Source organism: Hemitrygon akajei, unplaced genomic scaffold, assembly GCF_048418815.1.
Source record: "Hemitrygon akajei unplaced genomic scaffold, sHemAka1.3 Scf000121, whole genome shotgun sequence".
In the NCBI taxonomy this organism is placed as follows: Eukaryota; Metazoa; Chordata; class Chondrichthyes; order Myliobatiformes; family Dasyatidae; genus Hemitrygon; species Hemitrygon akajei.
In genome coordinates this window covers 55927-81491 of record NW_027332007.1, presented here as the reverse complement: position 1 = coordinate 81491, position 25565 = coordinate 55927, and the positions used below count along the sequence as shown (strand labels likewise).

The 25565-nt window shown below is 47.0% G+C and overlaps 1 protein-coding gene across 1 annotated transcript in view; it reads left to right on the top strand.

The window, feature by feature from the left end:
- The window catches only part of LOC140723623 (NACHT, LRR and PYD domains-containing protein 3-like), a 39140-nt gene extending 28280 nt beyond the window's left edge, over positions 1-10860 (top strand). Inside the window, exons 6-11 of the mRNA XM_073038197.1 lie at positions 50-115; positions 3608-5345; positions 6778-6864; positions 7025-7195; positions 7353-7520; positions 10120-10860. Of these exons, the coding sequence (XP_072894298.1) occupies positions 50-115; positions 3608-5345; positions 6778-6864; positions 7025-7195; positions 7353-7520; positions 10120-10207 (2318 nt within the window). The 3' untranslated portion in view covers positions 10208-10860. The remainder of the gene's footprint in view (positions 1-49; positions 116-3607; positions 5346-6777; positions 6865-7024; positions 7196-7352; positions 7521-10119) is intronic.
- The last annotated feature ends 14705 nt before the right edge of the window (positions 10861-25565 follow it).

Here is a 25565-nt window from a genome sequence, read left to right as displayed (position 1 = left end):
TTTAATTATATTAGTTCTATTTTCATGGACATTATTTTGATTTAAACAGGTCCTGATCCACAAGAATACATGAACATTGCCCAAGGGTTATCTGAATTACCCTCTGGCCTGATAGGTGAGTGATGTTCAAACTCAGTTTGAACCAGTTCAAATCAGATCTGAAATGTTTGACTGTGACTTGATAGAACCTGGGAATCAAAGTTCACCAGTAATCATTCGCTGATCTCTGGTTCAGGGTACAATATCCCGTTGCAGCCTGAATATTCTACCATGCATATTTCCACTAATCCAGCTGGTGGCCCTGGTGAAGCCTTCACTCCATGTCCTAACGCTCTGGGAATGCCCACACACCCCAAGCAGGGTCTTGATATACTGTATCGTTCAGTCCAGGGGACTTTTCTATCTTCAGATACTTCACCTTCTCCTTCGTAATAGCAGTTGCAATCAATTCTGTCCGCTGATGCTCTTTACATTTTGTAATTTCGCTAGTGACTTCCACAGAGTTTGTCTGGCATTTCCTCTTCACCCGTTACTATATCTGCAACATCATTTTCCAGCTATCCGATAGCGACCCTCTCAATTTTACGAAACTACTTTGGTGTTCTCTTCTATATTATTGACCGTACCCTTACATTTCCTGCACATTTCATGTGTACATCTAGAAGAATGTATATCATAGTTGCCTCCGACATGACCCAGAAAATAAATTACAGGAACCCACTGCACTGTGAAAAAAATACCCACGTTTTGTAAGTTTACCCCATCTCATCCTAACCAAATGCCCTTTGGTATTAGATACCTGTCATATGTGAAAAAAACAACAACAAAATACAGGCTGTGTACACAAACTCTTATCTCTCAAACTTGTACACCTCTGTCAGATCTCTATTCTATCAACAGATAAATAAAGTAAACAGAGTAAACAAAGCAAGTTTATCAAACCTCTACTTGTAGCACATGCCACCGAATCCAGGCAACACCCTGATGAATCTGTTCTGCACCCTCTCCAATCCTTCCAAGAGCTGGACAATCAGAAGTGAGTACAATACTCCAGATGCTCCAACAAACCAGAAGACCTTGGAGCAGAACTAAGCCATTCGGCTCAGTGAATTTGCTCTTCAATTCCTCTCTACCCCATTATCCCAGTAAACGTTGACAATCTTCCTAATCAGGAAAATATCGACCTGCATTTTAAATACACTCAATTACTTGTCATCTTCAGCTGTTTATGACAATAATTTCACAGATTCACCACCGCCAGTGAAAGAAGTTTCTCCCAGTGTGGTTCCCCGTCAGCAAGGGCTATTCCCCGCATTTATCAAGCATGTTAATTTTCTGTATGAGCCTCCCATGTGGGACCTTGTCAAACACCCAAATAATATCCAAGCAGACAATATCCATGTGTAACTTCATCCATCACCTTTGGCACCTCCTCGAAGAACACAATCAGGTTGGCAAAATGCTACTTCCCCCGCCCAAAACCTCGCTGCTGAACCCCAAACCACCTCAAACATTCTCTCTTTCATATTCCCATGGGGCAGAAGATATAAAAGGCTGAATGTATGTACCACTAGCCTCAAGGACAGCTTGAATTCTGCATTTATAAGACGATTGAAAGGTCACCTACTATGTTATTATTGGCTTCTCAATGACAAGACAATTTTACATATAATATTGTAATATCATACATCTCGTAACTAATTACCACACACAGATAGCCACAACAAACATACAGAAGTGTAGTAAGAATACAGTTTGGGTGTGAACGGATTTAAGGAACAACTGATAATAGATTATGCAATTCTATAGCAAGCCCTGGGGAAAGCCGAAATCTTTCAATATTATATTGTCTATCAAAAACCATTTGATTCTGTCCCTCGCGTGTATAAGAGAAGTTCCTAATATATATAAGATGCACCCAATCTTTGTGAAGTTTCTACAACATCTGATGAAGCAGTGACTTATAATAATCGCCATATTAACAACCACCGGGGAACAACCACTGTTATCAAAATAAATGGAGACATTTTCCAGAGCGAATTACAAAGCCCACTATGGTTGTCTAATTTACTGAAATGGGCACAAAGCAGGTATCAAATCAGAAAAAAATAATGAACAGATTATACTTTGACACAGCTATTCAGGGATGATCGGAAATTAGTTCTTGCATCACTAAAGCTAACACAATTAATTCAAATAATGGTACTAATTTCCAAAGAAACCATATACAGCATAGCTACGCATATTTGTGTGATTCTATAAAATTAAATTAAATAAGTTGTGTAGAAATAGAAATAAAAAAAGAGATTAGTGAGTCACTATCGATGGGTTCAATATCCATTCGGAGACTGGATGGCAGAGGAGAAGTTGTTCCTGAATTGTTGAGTGTGCGTTTTACTCCGATGCTGTACAGTAGTCCCCATGAACCAGACGGTGATGCAGCCAGTTACAATGCACTCCGTTACACCTGTAGAAATATTCGAGTGATGTTGGAAACTCCTGATGAAATATAGCCGCTTTTGTGCCTTCTTTGTAGCTGCCTCGATATATTGGGGCCAGGTTAGACACTCGGAGATATTGACAGCCAGGAATTTGAAATTGCTTACTCTTTCCATATCAGATCTCTCTGAGGACTGGTGTGTCGTGTTCCCTCATCTTGCCATTACTGAAATCCACAATTAGCTCTAAGGATATATTTTCATCAACGCAAGGAGGATTCAGCACTCCGTACAAGCATATGTAATTCTGATAAGGGGTACACATCACTGAACAGAAATGAAAACATAAGCCATAAAAATGAAGAAACTATCATAAGAAAAGAAAGTTAACAAATGGAAGAGTGTCCTGTCTTGCGTATCCAGTCAGCTGGGACACAATATCCATGGTCGACTCTGATAGGCGGAGGCATCATAATACAGTGCCCCACACTCCACCGGCCAGACTGATCAGTAACAGTTGCCAAGACTTCACCACCCTCTCGACACACACACGACGCTTATGGTCTTTGCCATTCACGGAGATTCCTTTCCATCTTTCCTCCGCTCCTCCATCACTGAGACTGAAAAATATGCATTTTCATTCTTGTCGTTCCGATGGGCTATCGATCCGAATCTTCACTGTGATCCTGTCCACAGATGATGCCCGACTTGAGTATTTCCAACATATTCTGCTCCAATTTTCATACAAGAGCAGTGGACATCTGTAACCCCCTAGTGTGCAGCTTTGCCAAAATGCAGAGTGTCCTGCTCTCCATATTTCCCCACCAGATTAACATTAACCTATCGTCTGTTAATGATGCAAACAATGCTTTAAATACAGTGAAATGTTGTTGTAACGGGAGTGCAGTCAGGATTGGAATAGGATATCAGGGGAATGTTCACCTTCACAAATAATTCATGCCAGAATATGAGGACTGGACATTTTCTGGGACATCCATCACTGTCAGTTCCGGTGTCTGTGAACAGAGTTTTACTTTCTGTCCTAATATCCATGGAAGCATTGAATTACTCCATGCAATTTCAAACACTGAATGTTGGAATGTAGTTATAAAGTTCTTTATCAGATGAGCTATTTAACATTTTCACAATGTTCTCTCTTCCCATGGAAGATGTTCAACAGAAACACAAGGAGACTCTGCGGGCACAAACTGAAACGCTGAGAGTGAACACGATCCTGATGAGGGAGAAGGTGAAGGTTTTCCAGCTGGTTGATCGATACGCTGAGCTCACGGTCATTTCTACTGTTCGAGATCGGAGAATGGTGGAACATGAGCTGCTGGCAAGAGGCAGAGACCACGAGGAGTGGAGAGAGAAACATCTCCGCAGAGAGCTGGAGAAAATCCGGATTGATCAGTTCTTCCAGAGCAGCTTTTCCCGGAGTAAATCCAAATCTGGGAGTTCGTCAGCAGTGGCCGGAGTCCCGGGGATCGGAAAAACAACAATGGTACAAAAGATTGTTTATGACTGGGCAACGGGGAAAATATATCAACAGTTCCAGTTTGTCTTCAGTTTCAAATTCCGCGATTTAAACAGTATTAACTGTCGAATTAACCTGAAGGAACTGATTCTGGATCAGTATCCTTACTTTGGGAATATCCTGAGAGAGGTCTGGAAGAACCCAGAGGGGTTGCTGTTCATATTCGATGGTTTGGATGAATTCAATGACAATATTAATTTTGCCAACAGTCGGAGAGGCACAGAACTTCAGTACGCATGCACAGACCCTGAATTCAAGTGCAAGGTGTCTGACATTGTGTACAGTTTAATCCAGCACAAGCTGCTCCCAGGGTGTTCAGTGCTGGTGACCACCCGTCCCAGTGCGTTACATTTATTGGAAAAGGCGGAGATCGGGATCTGGGCTGAAATTCTGGGATTTGTTGGTGAGGAACGGAAGGGATATTTTGAAAGCCATTTTGAAGATCAGACAGTGGCAGCAGCTGTTTTCAGACACGTAGAGGAGAACGATATTCTGTATACCATGAGCTACAACCCCTCCTACTGCTGGATCCTCGCTCTGGCACTGGGTCCCTTCTTCACACAAAGAGTCAGGGATCCGCAGAGACTTCCCAAGACCATCACTCAGTTATATGCCTATTATATTTATAACATCCTGAAAAATCACGGCCGTGAGATTGAGAACCGCCGTGATGTGTTACACAGGGTAGGTCAGATGGCCTTCAGAGGAGTGTTTGATAAGAAGATTGTGTTTACAGATGGAGATTTGATCAACTACAATCTGCAGCCTTCCCAGTTCCTGTCCGGGTTCCTGATGGAGCTTTTGGAGAGAGAGGATTCTGCCCGGAGCGTGGTGTACACATTCCCACACCTCACCATCCAAGAGTTTGTAGCTGCCATCGCACAATTCCTGAATCCACATCCCGGAGATATCCTGAAATTCCTCATCACAGCCCACAGCATGACAGATGGTCGATTTGACGTATTTCTCCGTTTTGTTGCTGGTCTCTCCTCCCCAATGACAGCTCGGGGCCTGGAGAAGTTTCTGGGTCCATTTCCTCATCAAGCAACCTGCCGGGTGATTGACTGGGTGAAGGAGGAGGTTAAACGCCAGATTGGAAACACAGAGTGTGAAGCTGGTAAAAGGAGACTCCTCAACACATTGCACTACCTGTTTGAGTCTCAGAATCATGGACTGGCTCACGAAACTCTGGGGTCTGTGAAATCACTTTCATTCAGTGGAATGACGATGTCCCCGATTGACTGCGCGGTCCTGTCTCATGTCATCGGTCTCTGTAATACAATAAAACACCTCAATCTGCAGGGCTGCCAAATTCAATGTGAAGGAATCCAGCGGCTGGGACCCGGGCTGCATAAGTGCCAGGAGTTGAGGTAACTTGATTTATCTCTCACTCTGATCTATGAAACTGTTCCATTCTCTTGTTTCAATGTTAAGGAATTTGTGTAAAACTGTAGTAAATCAGATAGTGAAGAATTGTGACAAATGCCCAGGGGATCAGTCAGTAACTCCCCAAGGAAGGGAATCTTCTGTGGTTCATTGTGAAGGGATGTTGGAGACTTCATCAGATCAGTGAACAACGGCCATTGGTTTAATGGTGGTAAATCGCAGGAATGACCGTGTTTCTCGCTGCCTGTGACACGTCCATTGACAATGTTCCTTCTCACTGTTACTGACACCCAGACCGACACTGAATACAGCAGGTGGGTCAGAGATTCACACCCCCTTCCTGGTGAGGGACAAGAGATCGTCAGTAGTCCGTTTCAGTGAGAAGGAAAGAAATACCATTGTGTGATAGTCCTCTCCTGCCCTTCTCTATCACCATCAATCCATCTGAGTGACTATGCTCACTACCAGATACCCAGCCCCATGGGCGCACCTTCTCTCCAGATTGTGGGCATCAGTTCCCTTCCCGTGCAATCTATTTCTGCATCCTCTCATCTTGTGGGATTATCATTTCCCATCAGTATCCTCCTGTGGGATCTCAATTCCCCAATCCCCTTCCTCCTGATAGATCTCTCTTCCCCATCCCCTTTCCTCCTGTGGGATCTCTTTTCCCAATTCCCATTCCTCCTCTGGAATGTTTGTTCCCTATCCCACTTCCTCCAGTGGGATCTCTCATACTCATCCTCCTTCCTTCAAACCCCCTTCCTCATGTGGGATCAATCTTCCCGCGGGAGCTCTCTTCCCCATCCTGTATAATTCTCTGGGATCTCTCCTCCCCATCCAGTGTTCTGTCACTTCCCCATTCACATTCCTCCTGTCGGATCTCTCTTCTTCATTCCATTTCCTCCAGTGAGATCTCTCTTCCCCATCCCCCTTCCTCCTGTGGGATGGTTCTTCCTCTTCCCCCTTCTTCCTGTGGGATATTTCTTCCTGATCCCTTTCCTCCTGTGGGATCTCTCTTTCACAACCTCCTTCTTCCTGTGGGATCTCTCTTCCCCATCCCTCTTCGTCCTTCATGTTTTGTCTCCCTATCCCTTTTCCACAGGTGGTGTCTCTTCCACCATCTCCAATTGGCATTTCCCCAGTTACTCACTGACCCTCTCACATCAGGAACATTTTTCTAACCAACTGGGAACGTGACAGAATTTGTGGAGTTTACAGGGTCACACCGACAGACTATATTACTGACATTCGGTTAATACCCTGGAGCTGGGCATTGAGGGACATTGACTGTGATGGGAACTCCGATCAGTGATTTACTGGAGGGTTTAATGTTTGCTGAAATAGCCGAGTGAGAGACATTCCCTCAGACCCACAGTTTAAAACATGTTCTTCATCAATTTGTCTGTTTATGTTTAGACTTGGGGCGAATAAACTGGGAGATTCAGGAGTGAAACTGGTGTCTGCGGCTGTGAGGAACCTGGAGTGTAAAATACAGAAACTGGGGTAAGTACCAGACTGTGGGAGATTGTGTTTACAATCACTGGGTGTCTGACACTGAACATTAATGTGATGTGATCAGTAATTGTGTTACTGATAAACACTGGGGATTTGTACCGTCTCCTGTCTCTCTGTGCCCTTCACCCTCACTCTCTCTCATCTCCAGGCTGGAGAATGTCGGTCTCACAGATTCTGGTGTCGAGGATCTCGCCTCCGCTCTCAGTACGAACCCATCACTGACGGAGCTGGATCTGAGTGTTAATAAACTGGGAGATTCAGGAGTGAAACTGGTGTCTGCGGCTCTGAGGAACCCGGAGTGTAAAATACAGACACTGTGGTAAGTACTAGACAGTGGGAGATTGTGTTTACAGTCACTGGGTGTCTAACACTGAACATTAATGTGATCAGTAACTGTGTTACTGATAAACACTGGGGATTTGTACCGTCTCCTGTCTCTCTGTGTCCTTCACCCTCACTCTCTCTCTCAACTCCAGGCTGCACAATATCGGTCTCACAGATTCTGGTGTCGAGGATCTCGCCTCCGCTCTCAGTACGAACCCATCACTGATGGAGCTGAACCTGAGCTATAACTCTCTGACAGACCGATCTGTCCCCGCCCTCCGCCGCCTCATACTGACCCTCCGGAGTCTGGAGCGGATCCAGTGAGTGTTTGTGTTAATGTTCAATCTGATAAAATATCAGCGGATCCGCGGGTTTTCTGGTGATATTTGTCTGTGAGTGTTGTTCAAATATTAACCCAGGGGTGTCAAACTTATCTTAGGTCTCAGACCGGATTGGGCAAAATGCGACTTCATGCGGGCCGGATCAGCTGTGAATACGCGAGTGCTCCCACAGCTTTCGTTGCCTCCGTTTTTTCAACCTGCTCTCATGTGCCTCAGTCTCTGCGAGAACTACAAAGTGTTTCACTTTACGAATTTCGTTTCTTATGAAGAAGATTTCTTAGCAAGCATTATTTTTATTATTGGTATTAACTTACAGTCATAGGCTGCAAGAAAGTTGTGACGAGAGAGAGAAAAAAACGATGCTCTTTTAGCTAAGATTGTTTTGGGAGCCACACCCTTGCCATTAATAAACCTTTTGAAATCGAACATTAGCAGACACAAAAGTAGACCTAACGAAACAAACTGTTAATGTAGGCTACACAACTGCAGCTAATTTTTTATTAGCCTGCTTCCAGCAATCAAACTTAGACAATGAGCACAGTTAGCCTCTAATTTTTATTGAAGTAATCACATTTACAATAATAGAATAGTCAAAAAATGAATGAGTCACAATATTATGACACTCAATATTTATAATTTTTCACTTGCTGCTTCCAGACACCTGACATCTCTTGGCTTTAACCGGCCTCTCAATATTAGGGACCAGTTTCTGGGCAGTTGTGATTATCATAATGTCATTTAGATGTCTGTGTGTCAGCTGCAAGCGCAGCTTGAATTTGTTAATCTTCATTATGGAGCTGCCTACTCACAGATATATCTTGTCCCGAACATGCAAAGGATCTTTGAGACAAAGTCTGTCATCTCGGGGTACATCGGTCCCAGATATTGATAGAATGAGTCCAGATCCACAGTCTCAAATCTGTATTTCAAAGTTGAGTTACACTGAATTTTAATTAGTTCCATTTGGAGTTCCTCCGGCACATCTGATGCTGTGTTGACGGCAAACGGCGAGCAAAATAGTGAGAATTCCTTCTCGAGCTGAGGGAAGGCTTGGAAGCGATTCTGAAATTCACTTTTCGACCGTGATATTTTGTCCTTGTACCTGTCCATATTGTCATTATTCCCATGAGCGACACGCACAAACTGCAAAGAGGATAAATGAACTGAGTTGCTCCGGACAGCTACATCCCCCACAGGCCTAATTTAATTTGAAAGGCATGAATGCTGTCGTAGTATTCCATAAAAAAATTGTTGCGGCCTTGCATGTTAACATTAAGCACAGATAAGTGCTCTGTTATATGCAACAAAAATGCAAGATCATGAAGCCAGTCTGGGTCATCCAGCTCTGCCACTGGCTTCCCTTTCTCGTTCATGAATAGTCCAATTTCCGCACGTAATTGAAAATAAAAACTTTTGAGCACAGCCCCTCTGCTCAACCAGCGGACTTCTGTGTGGTAGGGGAGGCCGTGTCCAATATTACTTTCGGACAAATGAGTTTCAAATTGCCGATTGTTGAGTCCCTTGGCTCTAATAACATTAACTGCTTTGATAACTACATCCATGACGTTGTCCATTTTAAGGCTCCTGCTACATAATGCCCCTTGGTGTAAACTACAAAGAAAATTCCAGAATTTCTGCTCTGGATTCTCTCTGAGTTTCACAACAACACCTGCCGTTTTCCCGACCATGGACGGTGTATCATCTGCTGCCATGCTGACAGCGTGGCTCCAGTCAACCCCCAGTCTGCCCAAGGCCTCGTCGAGGCTGGAGAAAACGTCTTTCGCCGTTGTAGTGTTTGCGATGGGCACCATCTCCACAAACTCCTCGGTGACGGTCAAAGACGCATCAACACCACGAATAAATATTCCAAATAGAGCTACATCAGTCACGTTGGTGCTCTCATCAATTGCAACAGAGAAGGCAATAAGTGACTTCACTTTGTCTTTTAGTTGACTGTTCAAATCTCCTGCAAGGTTCCTGATTCTCTCTGCCGCAGTATTTCTTGACAAGCTGATATTACCAAAAGCCTGTCTCTTCTCAGGGCACACCAGCTCAGCCGCCGTCAGCATGCGTGCTTTGATGAATTGGCCCTTTGAGTATGGCTTCGACGCAGCAGCTATTTTGTTGGTAATGATATAGCTGGCCTTGACAGCTCCATCATGAGTCTCTCGACTTTTGTTGGCAATAATATAGCCGGCCTTGACGGCTCCATCATGAGTCTCTCGACTTTTGTTGGCAATAATATAGCCGGCCTTGACGGCTCCATCATGAGTCTCTCGACTTTTGTTGAACACTGACTGTTGGTGGTAGGTGCTTATGCACAGCGGGTGGTTAACTGCCGCCTATAGTTTTATAATTACACACAGTAAGCTGCCGGTGCAGCAAGCGACACACACCGCGGTGGAAAAGAGGGCGGCTGCCGTACAGATGCATATAACTGGTGGTGAATATACTTCTTTATTCCCCCAAATCATCCCGCGGGACGGTAGTTTGACACCCCTGAATTAACTCCAGTCCCCTGCTATTGATACTGTTGTCTGATCTGTTTATTTCATCGTTATTCTTCCATCTGTTTCAGGCTGTACGGGAATCAGTTCAGTCGGACCGGGGAGAAGGAACTGAGATCTCTGCAGGAACCCAGACCCAGACCGACAGTGGAGCTGTGAACATCTGAATATGTGAACATCCCCGCCCGCGGGATGGGGACATTTTAGCCGATTCCCCGCCCTCCCCTTTAACGTCCAACCTTACTTTTAATGGCCGAGCGCCAGGTTTAATTCCGAACGGTTCAAATGAAACTGGCTTCACTCTCTTGCTCTCTGACATCGGAAGCGTTCCTGCAGTGACGTATTTCCGCCTGCTGTCCAGCAGTGCGGCCTCCGTCGGATGTGCGCGTTTGAGGCTTCCCCACGTAAGATCCGGGAATTCACACAAACAGGAAGAGCCCGGGGCCGGGGCTCAGTCTGGGAAACCGGTGTCCTAGGATGGGATTATCCCAGGAGATAATCCTTTTGTTCACATTGGGTTGAGGACCGTGCATTTGGTAGACTGGCCAATGTAATGGTGTTAATTTGACAAATACCTTAGATATGACACTAGATCCAGGACACAGCCCCCAAATGTAATTTTAATGATTATCGGTTCCCCGGTATGGAGCGAAGGTGAGATCATTCAATCTGTCACCGGTTGTCGTCGGTCAGTTAATTGTATGTGACTGTGAGTGAGTCGGGAGCAGTTTATTAATTCCCGCACGTCAGCAGCTCACACATTGTTTAATTTACATTTGTCATGATGAAATCAATAAACCACTGTAACTTCCTGTCTTGGTGTGGGATTTGAGTCTCATTAGAGGAGATACAGTGACCTGGGGGATACTGCTGCCCGGTGAACTGCAATAATGGGTCTGAGCTCCTCATACAGGTACAGCAGCGTCTCAGCTCCAGGCTGAGGGATGTCAGTCTGGTGGTGTTTGGTCCCCAGGATCTCCTCACGCCCCATCCCCATCCAGGCTGTCCACCGTTTCCCCGCACCCATACGTGTACTATCCTGACCCCTACAGTCCTGCGCACTCTCCTTGCTCTCACAGCCAAAAACGACAAAAGAGATTGGAAGCTAATATACTGTATAATATCTGACCTGCGCCCACAGAGGTCGTGAAAAAGAGAATGGAACAGAAGCAAACAGCTTGGGGTGTCAGAGTGAAGCTCCGTCTGCATCGTCCCATCAATCTCTCCTTTGGTCAGACACAGATCAAAGTACTCTCCACAAAGAGACATCAGATATTTCTGGGGTCAGAAATAAAGTGAAGCCTCCTCCTCAAAATATCATCACACTCTCCCAGGGTTAAAGCACAGAGTGAAGCTCCATCTGCATCTACACAATTCCAGGGACAGAACCACACTGCAGCTCGTTCCACCACCATCTCGCCCCGACTAACTCCTCGACACCTACCTATCAAATAGTCCCCCGTCAGAAACTCAGAGAAGCTCCCTCCGCAGCATCATATCACACACTCCCCGGATCAGACACAGAGTGAATCACCCTCCACACCGTCCCAGCACACACTCCCGGGGTCAGACACAAAGTGAATCTCCCTCCACACCGTCCCATCACACACTCCCGGGGTCAGACACAGAGTCAATCTCCCTCTAGACTGTCCCATCACACACTCCCCGGATCAGGCATAGAGTCAATCTCCCTCCACACCGTCCCATCACGCACTCCCGGGGTCAGACACAGAGTCAATCTCCCTCCACACCGTCCCATCACGCACTCCCGGGGTCAGACACAGAGTCAATCTCCCTCAATACCGTCCCATCACACACTCCCAATATAAAACACACATTGAAACTCCCTCTGCAACATTCCATCGCTCACACACAAGGGCAGACACAGAGTGAAACTTCCTTCACATATCCTTTCACACGATCTCCCTCCGCACCACCCTACCTCACACTCCCTGGAGAATGCTCTCTCATCGTCTTTCCATTAAACACTACAGTTGTTGGCCACAGAGTGAATCTCCCACCAGCCCAACCCATTACACATTCCCTGAATCAGACACAGAATGCATCTCCCTCCAAAGCTTCTCATCAGACACACGCCGGCTCAGACGCAGAGTGCAGATCCATCCATACCATCTCATCACAGAATCCCTGGATAAGTCAAATTAATCTCCCTCCAGACTGTCCCATCACACACTCCTGGGGTCAGACACAGAATGAAGCTCCTTCCTCACCGACCCATCACAAACTGCCTGGATCAGACACAGAGTGATCTCCCTCCCCAACGTCCGATCAATCACTCCAGTGTTTAGACACGGGGTGAAGTTCCCTTCATTACGTCACATCACATACTTCCCAAATCAGACACAGTGTTAAGTCCTCCACACCATCCCATCACACACTCAGGGGTCAGACACAGAGAATTCCCTCCACACCATCCCATGATACTCTCCCAGGGTCATTATTGAGAACATTTCACTCTGGCCTGTGCCATTACAAAAATCCTGTGTCAGACACAGAGTCACATCACAGTCACAGGGTCAGATGTTGAGAGAATCTCACTCTGCACCGCTCTACATCACACACTCCTAGGGTCAAACACACAGTGAAGCTCCCTCTGCACCGTCGGATCACACACTCACCAGGAACAGACACAGAACGAAGCTCCTTCCACACTGTCCCATCACACACTCCCGGGGTCAGACTGATGCACCATCAATAACTCTCTGAGACGTGAGGCGAGATATCGACTTTAATTGAATGGAAGAAAGAACAAGCAGCAATTGACCACCATGCTACATCCTGGAGACTGAGGGCAGGGTTCAGGCTTCAATCGCCTTTCTACCGGGGCCTGTGGGAGGAGCCACGGTCAGTGGGAGGAGCCACAGGAGCAGTCAGCGGGGGGGGGGGGGGGGGCGTATCCAGACAGGTATATGTAGTTCACCACACAGACACAGCGTGGAGCCGTTCTGAATCATTTGGGAGAAATCGAGGAAAAACTGCTATACGAAGTTCGTGAGATCTTTGGAAGTGGCTCGAAATGTCTCTTGGACATCTGAGAGAGTGGCTGGGTGAGTGTGGAAGCATCGTTTGAAGTTTTCTGCCAGATTGGGCTGGGTTTCTCGACGGCTAACTGCGTAGCACCCAGCTGTGACCGCTGGCAACTCCCCAGGAAGCCGATTCGTGTTTTAAAACCGGAGACAAACACTGTTGTTCCCCCACTGACATCGGGACAACCTCCTTTCACCTTTATCGTCGTGACTCCCGTTCGGTGTAGGAGCCGAAACATCGTTTGAGACGTCTCGACCTCTCACGGCCTGGAAGTTCTGCAGGACTAACGGAGCCTTTCCTGGCGTTGGAATTTCTGGCGCCGGGCCAGCAAGGTACTGTCGAGTACAAACTTTTCCGGCCAGTTACTCAACTCGCTCCAGGACTTTATAAGCAGCAGCGGCATATAATTCTCGATTCGGACACAGAAGCAACATGCCGGACAGGTCTCCAGTGAGTCGCAGGCCTTCGGGGAGTTATGCAAAGGTGGCTGCCTCTCCAGCCTCGGACAACGTTTCAGTCGGTGAAAGTGGAACGTGGGGTGCAATGTATTTTGCGAACTGGAACTACCCTGGAAAAGTGCGCGAAGGCTATGGAGGACTTGTTGGGGAGAGATGGTATTTTGGCCACCGAGAAAGAGTTCGGGAAGGCAGTGTTTTATCTGATGAGTTGGTGCATCGGGCCCTCAGTAGGGGGATCACGGTGGAAAACATCTTTTTACAGATGGAGCTGGTGACAGCTCCCACACAACGCATCGTCCTCGGTCACGTTAAGCCTTTCATCCCCAACGAGGACCTACTTCCCACACTAGCACGCTTGGGGCAAGTAAGGTCAGAAATATCTGCCATCAGACACAAATTTAAGAGAGGCACCCTCCGTACCATAATCTCTTTCCGGCGTCAGGTATTCATGCTGGAACAAGAGGACGACGTTGAGGGCCGGTTTACTGTCCAGCACGAGGGATAGACTATCAGGTGTATTGGAGCTCTGAGCGCCCACGGTGCCATGCGTGCTGGGAGGTGGGGCACTTTCGGAGGGACTGTCCTAACACCCGAAACCCTAGGGAGTCCACTTCCGGCACCAATGCCCAGATACCTCTGCCCCTGATCCTATTTCTGCGCCTGCCCCTATTCCTCCATCTGTTCCAGTCTCTGCTCCTCCCCTGTGGTTCAGGCGAGTGTTCCTGAGGCTACGTGCAGGGAGGTTCAGGAGAGGGACGGGGTGGAGCCTGTGCGGAGCAAGAAAGCGAATAAGAAGTCCAAGCACCTTAAGAAGTCTTCTCCCGGGACCGCAGAGCTCACGCCCATTTGCCCTGAAGTGGAGCGGGAGGCTCGGGGAAGTGCGCAGTTGGACGGGGTGATGGAAGCAGAGAGTACCGCTCCATCGGTGAATCCCGCACCTGTGTGCTCCTCCGGCTTTAAGAGGAGAAGGGAATGTTCCCCCAAGGGGGCATGGAATATACATGCGGGGGAGTCGCAGGAAGGGTGGGAATCCGGGTAAAGGTTGGTTCTACCTGAATCCCCAGATGTAGCCACCAGTCCTGTGGTAGGTGGAATGGCTGTACCGGAAGCTAGTGCTAGCCCTGTTTGCACAACTAAGTCATACTTGGAGTACTTCACCCAGGACTTAGCAGTAAGCGCCTCCCTGGAGGCAAGTGTATTAAACAGTATGAGCGGAGAGGAGACCAAGCTCTCTCACTGTCAGCATCAGGCTGCCAGTGAATCCCTTAGATCAGAGCTGCTGGGGTCCCCTTCATACCTGTCTCCTGGGGAGGGTGATATAACCTGCATGCGGACCTCATCAACTAATGGCCTGCAGGGAGTCTCTGGGGATTATCCCTCCATCGTCGTAACTGTGGATAAGACTGATGCGCTGGTGGAGCGGGAAGGTTTGAGTGAGGTACCCGCTGCGCAGTGTGGGTTACAAGTGCAGCCACCTATTAGAACACATGAGGAGAAAGATGGGGGATCTGTCTGCAGTGAGGGGTTGGAGGGAGACTCTTTTGATAACGAGACAATGGACATCCTCACCATTCCTGAGAAATCGCCGTTGATACCTGTGGAGGAAATCAGAGAGTTCATTCACTCCTCTGTGGGTGCAAAGCATCGGCCTAAACTAGCATCGCTTCGCTGGCCGAGTCATCCTCAGACGGAAGGGGAAGAGGAATGCAGTGTCAAGGAATGACAGGCGGCAGCTGAAATCCTTCCTGGATGACCTGGTGAGGGACATCAGAGTGGAAAGCAGCCTCGCTCCTTCCGGAGACGGTGGGTCACAGGGTGACGTTGGCATCACTGGGGCCCGGAAAGCAAACAGCATTCTTGCTTCTTTTTCGGAATAGTGTGGTTGAGGGCGCCTCCGCTCTCACCGGGAAGGGTACTGGTGCTGAGGCCTAGTATACTCCCGACATGAAGCTCACTGTAGCTGGTCTAAATTTTAATGGTAGCAGGGGTTCTCTCCGCAGATAAAACAATCTCGCAGTCCTCAGGCATGGGAGATATGCGGTGAATGACCTGTAGGGAAACCATACCATCCCGGGAGACGAGTCCGCTTGGCTCCTGGAGTGGCCGGGAGGGGTCTACATGAGCCTCCTCAGCTCCAACTCTAGCGGGGTGGTGATCCTGTTGGCCTCGACCTTCCAGCCGGAAATGGTAAAAGCTCAGGATGACGTGCCCGGCCGCCTGCTCCATCTGGCTGTGCGCCTGGATGGTGAACCTCTGCATTTCATTAACGTGTATTCCCTGAGGATCGGGGTGATCTGGGGGAGCACCCGACACACAGCGGCCACCGGGACAAGAGGGCCATCATGGAGGCGGAGAGCTTCTGGATGATAGCCTCTCCCAGATAGGGCACGGCCAGAATGTCCCGTGAGTTGATCCAGATGACCAGTGTGCTCGGGACGCCGGCCAACGAGACGGCAGTGACACTGCCACACACCGAAGATGCCCTCACCCGAACGGCGGCAGAGCGGGCGGCCGTCAGGATGGTCACCCTGCAGAATCGACAGGCCCCGGATTACCTACTGGCGGCCGTCAGGATGGTCACCCTGCAGAATCGACAGGCCCCGGATTACCTACTGGCGGCTGTCAGGATGGTCACCCTGCAGAATCGACAGGCCCCGGATTACCTACTGGCGGCCGTCAGGATGGTCACCCTGCAGAATCGACAGGCCCCGGATTACTTACTGGCGGCCGCCAGGATGGTCACCCTGCAGCATCGACAGGCCCCGGATTACCTACTGGCGGCCGCCAGGATGGTCACCCTGCAGCATCGACAGGCCCCGGATTACCTACTGGCGGCTGTCAGGATGGTCACCCTGCAGAATCGACAGGCCCCGGATTACCTACTGGCGGCCGCCAGGATGGTCACCCTGCAGTATCGACAGGCCCCGGATTACCTACTGGCGGCCGCCAGGATGGTCACCCTGCAGTATCGACAGGCCCCGGATTACCTACTGGCGGCTGTCAGGATGGTCACCCTGCAGCATCGACAGGCCCCGGATTACCTACTGGCGGCTGATGGTGGTACCTGTGCAGTCATTGGTAAGGGGTGCTGCACGTTTACCCCTGACGTCTGGAGCAACATCACCCACTGGGCTGCTCACATTCGGGACTCGGTGGCAAAAATTCAAAAATCGAGGGACAAGCTCCTCCGGCACGACACCTCATGGGGAAACTGGTGGCCGTTTGGGTCCTCAGTGGGGTGGTGGGCAACTGTCATTCACTGATCGATTGCACTCAAACTCGTTATCATTCTGTGTGTATATTATGCTGTGCTTGTCAAACTATTCAGAGCACGTCTGCCTTTCTTTAGAAATAGTTAAGTGTAAGACTTACATTAAGATATGTTACTTTCCTTCTCACTGCGTTACATGTAATGAATTGGGAGATTCAGGAGTGAAACTGGTGTCTGCGGCTCTGAGGAACCCGGAGTGTAAAATACGGAAACTGGAGTAAGTACCAGACTGTGGGAGATTGTGTTTACAGTCACTGGGTGTCTGACACTGAACATTAAAGTGATCAGTAATTGTGTTACTGATAAACACTGGGGATTTGTACCGTCTCCTGTCTCTCTGTGTCCTTCAGCCTCCCTCTCTCTCATCTCCAGGCTGTGGGATGTCGGTCTCACAGATTTTGGCGTGGATCCGACGGGTAGACTGTATTGGAGGGGTCGTGACTGTCACGTGACGGAACTGCCCACTACCTGGTCGGAAGGCACACCACCTGCCAATCAAAGTTTGACCCCTCCTCGCCCATCAATGCGCACCTCACCATTGGTCCCTTTAATTAGCCTTCCTTGTACTTGGCCTCGAGCAATTGGCCTTTGTAATCGGCTTAATTCTGCTGGCACCCACCCATTGCCCCCACTGTGAATTACCAGGGCAGGACCCTCCAGCCCTGCTGCACTATAAGGGATGCCACGTGTGCTGGACCCTTTCCCTTTGCCAACTCCGAGGGGCCACCCTGCTTCACCCCAGGCTGAGAACCGTGGAACGGAGCTGGAGGAATTGTTGGTGAGCTGTGTATTGAATACTGTTGGGAGCGTTGATTACTGTCCCTAATAACATAGAGCCGAGCCTTCACAGAGTCAAGGGGTGGAAAGTATCGTATTGACTTTTCCCTTGGTTGTGCATGTGTGCGTGTACTTTGTTCCCAGGCGATTTTCCCACGTTCGATAGTAATTGTCGGTATGTGTTTTATTGCCGATCTGACTTTCCCCACGACTGCTGTAAATTGTGTGCGTGTTGCTTCTGTTGCCATTTTCCCACGCTTGACTTCTGTAAATAAAATCCTTTACTACCATTACTGTGTGTGTCCGAAGTCCTTGCCTTTGAGACCTACCGAATCTGTTTCCCCACTTAAACAATTGCTCAGCCAATTTACACTTTACTATGTTCATGCGATATGGGTGTTGTTTAATCGGTTTGGCTTGACCAATATCTATGTCATGTACTGCGACCGTGGTTTGCTTGGGAACATCGGGAAATAAATCTTTAAACTTCAGAATTAATTCCTTCAGCTGATGTTCTTGCTTTGGCTGCAGGTGAGCCAACTTGTTCTCAATGTTTTCTAGAACAACCGAGTTCATTAGCCTAACTGGGACCACGTTTGGCTTGTGAAATGTCTCAGACGAGTCAATTGTTTCATTCTCAGGGTTGCCAGATTCATATGATTTGACAACAACACTCACTGCCTGTCAAAAAAAAGGCTTTATCATATTATCTGTAACACCTGTGTTAGTTTACGTCGGTCGGGTGTTTTAATAACATAATTCACATCATTAATTTGAGAGACTATTTCATACAGTCTGTTGAATTTCGCCTGAGGTGGATTCGTCAACATTGGAGAAAAAATAAGTTAAGATAAGATAAGATATCCCCCACCTGGTATTTTCTTTCGCAAGCCCGCTTATCAAACCAACACTTCATTTTGTTTTGAGAAATCTTTAAGTTTTGTCTTGCTAGAGTACAGGCCTGGTGTAGTTTATTTTTGAACTTCAAAACATAGTCTAACAAGTTAACATGTACATTCCCATCAACCCACTGTCCCTTTAACAAGGTCAAAGGTCACCTCACTCTGCGACCAAATACAAGTTCAAATGGACTAAAGCCCAGTGATTCCTGTACCGACTCTTACTGCGAACAAAAGCAAATATATTCCTTCATCCTAGTCTTTTCCATTTTCAACACAGTATGTCTTTTGTTGGCGTGTGCGTGCGTGCCTCCGATTATGTATTTTTCAAGCCTTTACAAGGCACGGAGCGAGAGAGAGAGATTGTGTGGTACACATTATGTCTTAATCATTGTTTTGAGGGTAGAATGAAATCTTTCTAGAACCGACTGTGATTCCGGATGGTACGCGGACGATGTAATTTGTTTAGCTCCCAGTTCATAAACTACCTGCTGGAATAATCCAGATGTAAAATTACTTCCTTGATCAGACTGGATTTCTTTAGACAAACCAAATAAAGTAAAAAAACTTGGTAACAGCCTTCACCACAGTTTTAACTTTAATATTTCTGAGAGGTATTGCCTCTGGGAATCTGGATGCAGTACACACAATAGTTAGCAAATACTGATGGCCAGCTTTAGTCTTTGGCAATGGGCAAACTCAATCCAGGATAACTTTAGAAAAGGGTTCACCGAATGCAGGTTTAGACCACAGTGGGGCCACTGGGATGACCTGATTAGGTTTACCCACAACTTGACAAGTGTTACAGGTTCTGCAAAAGGTCACAACATCTTTCCTCAAATTAGGCCAGTAAAATTATTTCATAATCCTGTTTACAGTTTTATTCACTCGAAAATGTCGACCTAATGGCATACTATGGGCCAAAGTTAAAATTTCAGCCCTATAAACTTTAGGAACTACAACTTTGTGAAAAATTGCCCATTCCTCACTCGCTGGTATAGCAGGTGGCCTCCACTTCCTCATTATCACTCCATCCTTGTGATAATACCTTACTGGCACTTCCTTAATCTCATCATCTGAGAGAGCTGTTTCTTTCAAAGCTTCAATCTCAGGGTCTTCGTTCTGTTCTGCTATAAACTCCTTCCTAGACAGGGATAAATCTTTCTCATCAGACTTACTACCTGAATCCTGTTGAAACAATGAAGGCAGAAAAGTCCCTGACAAGTCATCATAACCTGAATCCCGATTTTGGCTATCATGGGTAGGTATCAGAATCATGCTGCACAGAACTGTCTGTGTCGGCAGACATTTTAGCCATACTTCGAGTTACTTTGAGTTACTGCGTAGGAAGGATAAATGTTAAAATTATCTGTGGGTCGTCAGTGGTTGGCTTAGTTGTCAACTACACTACAGGAACAACTTTACCATCTGCCAGGTCATTCCCTAACAGCAAAGTAACATCTTCACTGTGTCATAATTAGCTGCATTTTCAATTGATAGGGCAGAATGAGCTTGTTGAGCCTTACCCTTAATTATACATTGTAACTAAAGAGTCCAGCTTCCTTTCGGCCACTTTTGACTTTGAGCCACTTTATCAAAATGCTGTAAGTATTTACCAACCTCAGTCTCATCAAATGGAGGGACCAATTTAACTTCCTGGCTGGCAATAAACGGTGCAACCAACTCCTTTGAGACAGCAACTTCTTTCTCGAGCCTTAACTTCTCTATCACAAACTGCCTCTGTCTTTCTCCTTCTTCCCTCTGTTTTTCTGCTTCCTCAGCTTCAAAACTTTATGCTTCTTCTGTCTGTTTGTATGCCTCTTGAGCATCAAACCCCCTCTTTCTCTCGTTCTCTTCAGCCTCTAATTTAAGTACATCAATCTTCAATTGTTCCAGTCGTAACTGGATCTCCTCTTTACTCACAGGAAACCTCTTTAACACTTCTTTATCAAATACCTTCATAGATATATAGTGCTCAACTATTTTCCTCTGAATTTCTGGCTTTCTCATAGTCCCCTATGGTGGCTGCAATTCCCAGCCGCACCATCAACTGGGCATATTAATGTGTCCTGTAGCCGACCGTCCTCCTGATAATCTGGGAAACGACTGATGGGGCTGGGGCTGGATAATTGGATTGTGCCATTCTACTACAGCCAGAGGGGTGTTCTCTGGAGCTACTTCATTTATGGCATATCTTTTTAAGGAGAGGAATGTTTTCTCTCCCATGCAATTTACTATTGAATGGCCAGCATCCAATATAAGCCCACAGCCAGGAGCTGAGTGGTGTCTCTAGGTCTGAGGAGTATTTCGCTATGTTGTTGTAACCCAGTTTTGTTCCGTTTAGCTGATTCAAGTTTGGACTGTAGAACAGTTCTGTTGAGATTATAAACATTTTGGGTAATAAAACCCCTATTTTTTTCACCTGTACCTGCTCTCCCAGTTTTATGCTTCCCCTGGTCCTTCACACATTCTTTCCTCCTTAAGGTTCTGCCCATTTGCAATAGTCAGCAATTCATTCTTTTTTGCTTTTCCTAATGCCTCAGGGGGTTGGCGCTTCCAGACATATATAAATATCCATTGCTGCTGATTTCCACACACAAATAAATCAAAAGGGATTTTCCCCAATCAGATTGATAATTATTTGATCAATAAGCCCCCAAATTTGTTCATATCCCAGACGCAGGCCCCAATTTTGTTATGAACCATAATGCTTTAGAAACAAACCAGCAGCAATAGACTACACCTGGAGTCCAGTTTTGATGATAAAACCACTGTCTTTATTTGTAACTACTTATAAAATTGTTACTTAAACAATTTAAACAAAAGTTACCGTAGATTCCGGACTACAGAGCGCACCTGATTTTAAGCCGCTGGCACTAATTTTAGAAATAAAATCATTTTTTTAAATGTAAACGCCGCACCGGATTTTAGGCCGCACCGGATTTTCGGCCGCAGGTGTCCCACGTTGTAATATGAGATATTTACACAGAAAGATATTACACGTGAGGATTTTTTTAACTTTTAATTAAATCCATATGGTAACAAAAACAAATACATATTGCAAATGCTTTTTTTCGAACCGTGCCTGTACGCGGCTACTTTTAAATATACGTTGCGTATACTTCTTTACTGAACAACATTCCAATATCTCCTAACGACTGGTAAAAAATATATATACTGCAGCCTACCAGGAAAAGTTATTGATACCTTTAACTTAAAAGCAGAGTTCGCTCAGATCCAAAGCCGCTCGCGTAATCCGCTCCCCCCCTCCTTTCCGTTTCATCGCAAACGGCATTTAAAAGCAGAGTTCGCTCGGATCCAAAGCCGCTCGCGTAATGCCGCTCCCCCCTCCTTTCCGTTTCATCGCAAACCGGCATTTAAAAGCAGAGTTCGCTCGGATCCAAAGCCGCTCGCGTAATGCCGCTCCCCCCTCCTTTCCGTTTCATCGCAAACCGGCATTTTCCCACAAGACGCCGCGAAACCGGGTGTGACGTCATAGCATCCCGCGATGTAGTACAGAAAACAAATATAGTTTAAACTAAGTAGGGTAGGTAGCACAATGCTTCGAGTGTTTTCCATGTTGATGAGGGTGAGTACAAATGACTGATTTACAATAATTTAATTGTGAAAGTGCGCTTGATTTATCGTACAATTTCATTGGACCTCTGTGAACTACTCATCAATTTTATTGGTCTACTGTTACGAGGCAAAATGTTTACGAGGCGGCATGAAAAAAACCTTGCATTAGCCGCTTTGGATTATTGGCCGCAAAGTTCAAAGCTGTTCAAAATGTGGGAAAAAAGTAGCGGCTTAAAATCCGGAATCTACGGTAAGTGTTATGTGTATAAATGTGTGTAAATATAACTCCCAAACTACTGAGCTCGGGGGAAACAAGGCTTTGAGTCTTGAGATGGTAAAGTTCAGTTCATCCACAGAATAGGTGATCAGAGAGAGATAGTTGTAATCCAGGGTAAATGTCGAGAGAAGGCAATTATGTCGAATTCCACAGGTTCCACGGCGGTAAAATGAGAGAACAGTCGCTGTAGATTTTATCCGTCGTTCCAAATCCACATACAAATTATCACCGAAAGCGAATTGTCACAAGAGGTATCGTCGTCACACCCAGGAAAGGGTAAGACATAAGTGGTCTCCACAGGATACGCCAAATCCGATCCAAACCTATGGATCAAACGAGGTGACAACCACACATTCGATATACGGTGAATTGATAATTAACTCGCCCTTGTGGGCATAGGAAATTTCTGAAAAATGACCCTTGGCCACGAGCTCCCTGGTTTCGATCCTTCCATTTTTCCTCCATCTCCGTCTGACTCTGAGCGTCCATGTCCTCGGTTAAAACTAAACAAGCTGCAAGTCAAACTGATTCACCTTCTTAACCTCACACTTTCTCTCTAATAATGACAGTCCACAGCAAACGAAACCTAGGGATTCATAACAACGGCCACTCCCTGTTGTGATCTGACTGGTGTGCCAGTAGTTGAGATGACTGATTGAATCCTATCCCACATTCTGAGCAGGTGAACAGCTTCTCCCAGTGTGAACTCGCTGATGTCTCTGTAGGTAGGATGACTCAGTGAACCCCTTCCCACAGACTGAGCAGGTGAATGGCTTCTCCCCAGTGTGAACGCTCTGATGTACCTTCAGTTTAGATGAGGTAGTGAATCCTTTCCCGCACAGTGAGCAGGTGAACGGCTTCTCTCCAGTGTGAACTCACTGGTGCACCAGTAGGTTGGATGACTGAGTGAATCACTTCCCACAGACTCAGAAGGTGAATGGCTTCTCCCCAGTATGAACTGACTGGTGTGCCAGTAGTTGGGATGACCCAGTGAAACTCTTCCCACGGTCTGAGCAGGTGAACGGCTTCCCCCCAATGTGAACTTGCTGATGACTCTGTAGGTGGGATGACTGAGTGAATCCCTTCCCACAGACTGAGCAGGTGAACGGCTTCTCCCCAGTGTGAATTCGCTGATGTCTCTGTAGGTTAAATGACTCAGTGAATCTCTTCCCACAGACTGAGCAGGTGAACAGCTTCTCCCCAGTGTGAACTCGCTGGTGTCTCTGTAGGTTGGATGACTCAGTGAATCCCTTCCCACAGACTGAGCAGGTGAATGGCCTCTCCCCAGTGTGAACTCGCTGATGTCTCTGTAGGTAGGATGATTCAGTGAATCCCTTCTCACAGACTGAACAGGTGAATGGCTTCTCCCCAGTGTGAACTCGCTGATGTCTCTGTAGGTTGGATGAATCAGTGAATCTCTTCCCACAGACTGAGCAGGTGAACGGCTTCTCCCCCGTGTGAAATCGCTGATGACTCTGTAGGCTAGATGACTCAGTGAATCTCTTCCCACAGACTGAGCAGGTGAACGGCCTCTCCCCAGTGTGAAATCGCTGATGTCTCTGTAGGCTGGATGACTCAGTGAATCTCTTCCCACAGACTAAGCAGGTGAACGGCTTCTCCCCAGTGTGAACTCTCTGATGACTCTGTAGTCTGAATGACTGAGTGAATCCCCTCCCACAGACTGAGCAGGTGAATGGCCTCTCCCCAGTGTGATCTCGCTGATGTACCAGTAGGTTGGATGATGCAGTGAATCTCTTCCCACAGACAGAGCAGGTGAATGGCTTCTCCCCAGTGTGAACTCGCTGATGGACCAGTAGGCGGGATGACAGTGTGAATCCCTTCCCACATTCTGAGCAGGTGAACGGCTTTTCTCCAGTGTGAACAAACTGGTGTGCCAGTAGTTGGGATGACCAAGTGAATCTCTTCCCACAGACAGAGCAGGTGAATGGCTTCTCCCCGGTGTGAACTTGCTGATGTACCAGTAGTTGGGATGACACAGTGAATCTCCTTCCACATTCTGAGCAGGTGAACGGCTTCTCTCCAGTGTGAACTCGCTGATGACTCTGTAGGTTGGATGACTCAGTGAATCCCTTCCCACAGGCTGAGCAAGTGAACGGCTTCTCCCCAGTGTGAACTCGCTGATGGCTCAGTAGGTGGGATGACTGAGTGTATCCCTTCCCACAGACTATGCAGGTGAACGGCCGCCCCCTGGTGTGAAGTCGCTGGTGAGCCATTAGATCAGATAACCGAGAGAATCCCTTCCCCGAAATTCAGCAGATGACAGCCTGTGCCCAATGTGATCTAACTGATTGGTGTGTCCACAGGTGGGATGACCAACAGAATCATTTCCCACACACAGAATGGCCTTGCCCAGTGTGAACCTGCTGATGTACCTTCAGTTGAGATAACCGAGTGAATCCATTCCCACTGTCTGAGCAGGTGAAAGGCCTTTCTCCTGTGTAAAATGACGGGCGTGCCAGTTGGTCAAATGACCAAGTGAATCCCCCCCCCACAGTCTGAGCAGGAAGGATGGTCGATTGAATTCCTTGCTCCACTTCTTAAATATCTAGACAGAGACAACAAAACTGGTGTGCCGTGTTTGAGCTTCATGGAGACAAATTCCTTCTTGTTTTTAACCTGTAAAAAGATTTACAAAATCCATCAATGGGTGTAGGACAATATTTCAGATGAGATTACATGAGTTGCCAAGGATTGATCTGGTATCACACTGTTACAGTGAGGTCCTACCCAAGTTGGACAGAGAAATCATCTCCTGACTGGGCAGAGTGCTGGTATCTGGAATGACCATCACTTCCCTGATGCTCTTCCTGTCTCTATAAGAATGGGGCATTTCTGCCGTCTCCAATCTGTGACCTGGCTCAGTTTGACTCTCCATTGGTATTATTCCCTGCTCCTGCTGAGCAGCATGGGTGCCTGGCCCCACAGTAACTGAAACAGTATCACACAAATAGTCTTTCTTGACGTGCAACTGGGATGTTCTCTTATGTATTATTAACTTAAAGTGCCACAATTTTAACGCCATATAAAAAATTCCTGCTGAGATGAATGGTTGGTCCGCACAGCTGTTAAAAGGGCTTAGAGTGAATGTTTGTAATATTTCAGGTTCGTGTAGAAAAGTACAACACAGAAACAGGCCCTTTGGGCCATCTAGTTTGTGCTGAACTATTTAAATAGCCCACTCTCATAT